Source organism: Oreochromis aureus, linkage group 3, assembly GCF_013358895.1.
Source record: "Oreochromis aureus strain Israel breed Guangdong linkage group 3, ZZ_aureus, whole genome shotgun sequence".
NCBI classification, from domain to species: Eukaryota; Metazoa; Chordata; class Actinopteri; order Cichliformes; family Cichlidae; genus Oreochromis; species Oreochromis aureus.
In genome coordinates, this window is record NC_052944.1 from 46849749 (window position 1) to 46856201 (window position 6453).

General features: G+C 41.7%; 1 protein-coding gene across 1 annotated transcript; it reads right to left on the reverse strand.

Moving 5' to 3' along the window:
* Positions 1-1906: 1906 nt before the first annotated feature.
* Positions 1907-6179, reverse strand: LOC116333349 (tripartite motif-containing protein 16-like). The gene has a single exon (XM_039610377.1). It carries the CDS (start codon positions 6108-6110, stop codon positions 4437-4439), a length of 1674 nt encoding a protein of 557 aa, XP_039466311.1. The 5' UTR covers positions 6111-6179; the 3' UTR covers positions 1907-4436.
* Positions 6180-6453: the final 274 nt, after the last annotated feature.

Genomic DNA, 6453 nt, shown 5'->3' on the forward strand with positions numbered 1-6453 from the left:
TGCATGACTCACACTTCAGCAAGCCCTTCTGGTCAGGCCCAGCACTTTGCTCTTCCTACTCCGGTTGACTGTTCTGCTACCTCTGATGTGACACAGTCTGGCGCAGTTTCTGCTCCAGGTGCCTGTCATGGGGACGCTGTTGTTCCGGAGACTGTTCCTGTTTCTGGCTCAGACATGAATCAGACCTCTGGTCACCCGTATCCTGGGCAGCCATCCAACTTGCCAAGACATGACCCTGACCGTGCCAATGTTCGAGGCAGAGTGGTTACCAGAGCAGGTCGGGTGGTAAAGTCAGTCAACAGGCTGATAGAAAACATGGTCCAGAAGCCTATTACATGGGGCCTGTTACCGCCACGGGAGGCTCGGCCTCTGAAATAGACTGTTTTTTTGGTCATCCCATTGCGTATTATGAATGTGTATTTGCTTGAGGCATCATGACGCCCACCCTGTGCGTCTTTATGGGACCACGTTTGATGAGGTGTAGGCTGCACCTTTGTGTTCTGAAAGGGTTGGAGGCCTGATCAACCTATCGAACTTCTTTTAATCCATTTTACGGATAGTTTTTTAACTGAACTATGGGATAAAATCCTTGGGGTGCCTGGTCCGGAGGTGATGGTAGTTCAGTATCGTTGTGCCTCTTGGTATTGCAGTACCATTCAGATGTGTAGTGATTTTGGTGAAATTCAGGGGGGGTGAATGTAACATATGCAGGGCTCTAGACTAACTTTTTGCCATGGGCGCACCGGTACGCCTAACTTTAAAAATTTAGGCTTACCGGCACAAAAGTTAGACGCACTCAAATTTTTCAACCGCATCGCTTAACACCGCAGTTTTACATGTGCACTTTCTTTTGGGGGAAGTCCATACAGACAATATTCATTTCTAAATTATTAACTAACAAACTTGTGCTTAAATTGCTTTGTCAATATTGTAGAAAATGTTAAACTTAATCATCATCTTGGCTCCTCTGACGACCTGTTTGCTGCTGACTGCTGCTGAAAGGCAGTGGGGAGAGGGGACACTTGGGCAGTGCATTTATTGCAGCATATAATGTGTTTTCTGGATACACTGTGCTTTTTCAGCATTCAAAGATTGATGGCACCGTGTCAGAGCTGGCTATGAATTTCAGACGGATCAGTCCTTAACTTAACACAAAAGTTATCAATAGTTCTTTTCATCTTTTCTTATTACCCACAGCTACATCCACTTCTGTCAGGCCTAGGCTGCTCACTAGGGCTGAGTATCATCACTGATTTCTATAATCCATTCGATTCCGGTTCTCAAAGTCCTGATTCGATTCAATTTAGCCTCAGACAGTCAGAAATATTATAATTCTGATCATTTATCAGTACCGATACATGTGAGACTTCATCAGAATTGTGAACATCACAGCAGATGCCTTTGTGTCAAAGTAACTGAGAATAAAACACAGAAAAACATGAAGGAGATTTTCCTGGTCTGGCGTTTTATAGCAGATAACCTTAAAAATATTCTGCAATATTCTGCAATTTTGCATAATTTTAAGAAGTTTAAATTTCTTCAGTATTGAACAGCAGAAATTAGGCTTTCTTGTCCGAGGTCATTTAAGTGAAAAAGAAAAGAAAAGAAAAAGACAGCGGCCGACAGCGCTGTAAACAACGGTAGACTGGTGGGTAATAAGCGAATGAATAATGCAGAAAACAGAGAGAGAGAGAGGGAGAGAGGGAGCTGTGCATGAAGTGTGATTTTTATCGTGGTGGAAACAAAACAGCAAAAGTCAGAGGGAATTCATGACAACATTGATCAAATGTGAAGCGCAGTTTGCTGCTTCTTTTGCTGCTCGCAAAAGAAGAGCAAACACATCTAGATAATGAAAATGTACTTTTAAGCATAACATAATAAAAATCCTAAAATCCTAATAAAATCCTTTGACAACCACAAATAAACCCGTCTAAAAATGAAATTTATCAGTTTCTTGACAACGTAACTCTTCCAAAATTACTAGACAGTCAAGCAAGTGGATTCGCCACTGACGCCAGGTGAACTCCAGGAAGCCCTGATAAGTATGCCCAATAATAAGGCTCCAGGTCCAGACGGCTACCCTGCAGAATTCTACAAAGAATTCTGGACAATTTTGGCACCAGTATTCACGCTGGATTATTATTGGTTGGTCCACATTCTAGCCACAAAACCTTGCGTGAAAATCCATCAGTGCACCCTGAAATGGCCAAACCGAATGGTTTGAGCTTGTCATAACCATCAGCATGCCACATGTAGTTGGGTCCCAGCGAATGATAGGTTCTCCTAATGAATCTTCTGCGTGTTCTCATCTGGCATCCATGAGGATTAAGCTCCCGGAGTATTTTCATCACATCATCCCTCTTCACTTTAAGATGATGCTTTTGTTTAAGTACCTGCCACATTGTTCGATACCCAAACAATCGCCCAGGTCCTTGAAGCTCCGCTCTGATTGCGTTAATGATCGTTGTTCTGGAGTGAAAATGTTTTCTTCGGTAAAGTCCAGCATTATTGAGTTTACTTTTAAGACTCCTTAAACTCATCTTTACACCATGCAAACTTAACATCATGTCCACGATAACACTATATGAGTGACCTTCGTTGAAATATTGAATGCAGTACTGTAGGTTGTCTGATCCTTCAGCCTGGTCTGTGTCCCGCAAAAGCTCCAGAGACCGTCCACAGGAAGCACAAAAAGGGGTGAAGAGGCTGAAGCTACGCCACAAAACGGGCAAAACATTTTCAGGTTCTCTATGTAGTGCAGCGAGCACCGTCAGGGTAATAAGGAAGCGCTGTGAGGAGTGAGTTTCTCGACGTTTGTTGACATCCCGTGTTTAGCTGACTACAAATCACTTTTCTGTGCTACAAATATGGAGTAAGCCTAATCGTTGTGTCACTTCCGGTATTTCAGACAATCCCTTTCCGTCAAGGATTTTTAATTTGTTGCGGATTTTTAATTTGTTGCGATTTGCACTTCCCAGCCACCGTATTAATCTGATAATCTGTTAATCTTGTTTTCCTCTTTGAATCAGCCGAAAACCAGGAGTCACAAAAGTAAAACAAAATGACAAAAAAGTATGACAAACATCGAGTGTTCGAGCAGGGATAAATAATTTATTTCTTTTAGTTTCATTAACTGTATACATAACCTGTTTTTTGGGAATTGTGGATTTCAATCCGATTAATATTTCTCCTTGCCACTAAACTGTCTGATAGTCCCTGTTAACACATGCCTGGTGACAGATGATACAAAGTAACATGTCTTTGAATACAATCTGAAGTCTGTTAATGTTCTGATTTAACAGCAGATTTCTCGAAATGCAGGACCGAGAAATTCCTGCCACAAAAGTGGAAAATATATTTATTTGACATTTTAATCAGAATAACAAAGAAATAAACAGTTGGTGAATTCATGTAAATGCTGCTTCTGCTGTAAGTCACAGACCTAAAAATGCATAAATGCTCCATGATTTTCATTTCTATCCATCATCTTGAACACTGGCTATAAATGTGTTCACTTCATTATTGTGTGATTTGGTTTCTTCACGTGTTTCCTTCAGTGCAAATAAAGGACTGTTAGAGTGTGTGCTGTGTGTTTTACTGAAGGATGAGATCCTTTCCAACAAGTATTTCCAGCTGTTTGTTGCCTCTGCATTTTAGTCTTTCTTCCTGTCATGTCTGTGTTTGTCCACCAGGTGTCTCCCTCAGCTCATTTTCTTCAAATCAGAAACATCAGATTTGTGGTGTGGAGACGCTCTGCCTGCCAGACACAGCTCAGGGCAATGAAAGATGCCTATCCTCCACAATATACAGGCCTGTATCATTTAGTGTTTATATTTCAATGTATAAATGATCGAGTGTGATCAAACTTTACATCCCTAAAAATGACATTAAATGACATCACTCTAGACACAATAATAATGCAATATCAAAAACCTCAAGGATTCAAATCTTACTACATTTGAACATTTAAAACCTCAAAGACATTATGTTTACCGTCAGATATGATCAAGGAAATCAACAATCTTCACATTTCAGAAACTGGAACCAGCTTTAAATGTGACTAAAATCATTATAAAACAATCAATTCTCTAAATATTGACAAACTGATGAATCACTGCAGCTCCAATATATTGTTGCATTTGACAACCCACTACAGCAACTACAGAATAAAACCACTAACCAGACTGATGAAAGATTTCAAACATGCTGAATATGAAGAGTAGTATCATTTAAACTCACATGATTATCAGCCATAAGAACAAATTCAGATTTATATTGATGTAAGGTATATAAATGTAAGTACAGTTTGAATCAGTGCAATATTATTTTCACACATCAATGGACCACTGAACTTCTCAGCTTCTAAAATGTAAAGCCTCATTTAGAAACTACAAAAGTACATATAATGGTCAGGGATCAACATGAACCTGTCTTCTCTATTTTGCTTTAATCAACTCTGCAGTGTCTCCATCTAACCAAAACCGAAATCCAGCATAGAGCGGCTGAGTGAATGTGGTCTGGACTCTGTGGAGGAGAGTCATGGTTTCAGAGACGCTGTAGAAAGACAGAATACCTGCTCTGTGATCCAGGTACACTCCTACTCTGGAGGACTGAGGACCTGAGAGGACAGTTTGGACTTTGTTGTGAAAAAATGTGTAACTGTTAGTGTCACAATGTAATACCCAAGATTTGTCATTGTTTCCAAATAAACGTTCTTTACCCCAACTAGCTCTGCTGATATTCTTGTATGTGACTGCTACACGAACGCCTACACCTCTCCACTCCACCTCCCAGTAACAACGTTCAGTCAGACTCTCTCTACTCAACACCTGGTACCATACAGTGAATCTATCTGGATGATCAGAGAAAGATTGTTGTTCTTTCATTACTTTTACTTTTCTGTTGCTCTTGGTTAATAACAGATATTTGTGTGCTGTGTTTGGATCCAGTGTGATTTCATGTGAATATTTTAAGAATCCAGCTCTGGTCTTTGGCTCTGGTGGTGACAGTAAAACATCCACTTCAGTGACTGTCAGTGAGATGTTTGTCCATTCCTCTCTCAGAATGTCCTGTAGTTTATCTCTGGTCTTTGACACAGCTGCTGTCACATCCTCAAAGTACCTCAGAGGACGAATATTGATGCTGGATGAGTGTGTAGACTCACTGAGTGCTGACAGTGAGGGGTAGTTGTGTAGAAAAAGGGTGTGATCCTCTGTGTGTGAGAGCTGCTCCAGCTGGCCGTCTTTCCTCTTCAGCTCAGCGATCTCCTGCTCCAGCTTCTCCTGAAGCTCTTTGACTCGACTCACTTCAGTTTCCTGCTGGGATCTGACCTGCTGCTTCACATCAGAGCTTCTTTTCTGGATGAGACGGATCAGCTCAGTGAACATCTTCTCACTGTCCTCCACTGCTTTATCAGCAGAGCCATTGATGGCCTCCACCTCCTGTTGAAGCAGCTTCACATCTTTCTCTCGCTCCTGGATTCTCTGCTGGATGTTTAGTCGTCTCACCTCGAGCTCCTTCTGCTTCTCAGTCCTTTCTGCTGCAGCTGGGACTGTTTCATGGCCTTTATGTTCATCCACTGTGCAGAGATAACAGATACTCTGCTGATCAGTACGACAGAAAATCTTCATCACCTCATCATGACGAGAGCAGATGTTCTCCTGGAGCTTCTTGGAGGGGGCCACCAGCTTGTGTTTCTTTAATGAAGGTGAATCATAGTGATGTTGGAGGTGTTTCTCACAATAAGAAACTAAACAGAATAAACATGACTTGATGGCTTTTCGCTTCCTCCTAGTGCAGACATCACAGGCCACATCTTCAGGTCCAGTATTGCAGTGATCAGCTGGAGCAGCTTGGAGTCCAGTCTTCTTCAGCTCCTCCACTAAAGCTGCTAAAATAACATTTTTTTCCAGGACAGGCCTCAGTATGAAAGTCTTCCTGCACTGAGGGCAGCTGTGGGTTCCCTTCCAGTCCTCCTCATCAAAGTGGGTTTTAATACAGTTCATGCAGTAGCTGTGTCCACAGGGAATAGTCACCGGATCCTTCAGTAGATCCAAACAGATGGAACAAGGGAAGTTTTCTCGGTCCAGCTGAACTCCTTTGTGTGGCATTTCTCCTCTCAGTGTCAGTGACTGTGTGAGTTTCTCTTCCTTATAACTGAAACTAGTCTGAGCTCTGATCTCAACAACCTGTATTTCTGCAGTGAATGGAGCCTGTCGGCTCTTACATGTCACCACATGTTGGTTACACCCATGTTCAAAGTGCAGATCTGAAGAGGAGGGAATGAGGAAACACGTGGACAGAGTGGAAGTGCTGTGTTTAAGAGCAGGAAGAAGCTGTTTTGAGAGCAATACTGTGTGTTTAACCCTTTTTTATTTACTGCTCACCTCAACTTTTAAGCTTATTAACCCTTTCTTCTATATAAATAAACGTAATTTGTCGTAACATGTCAGA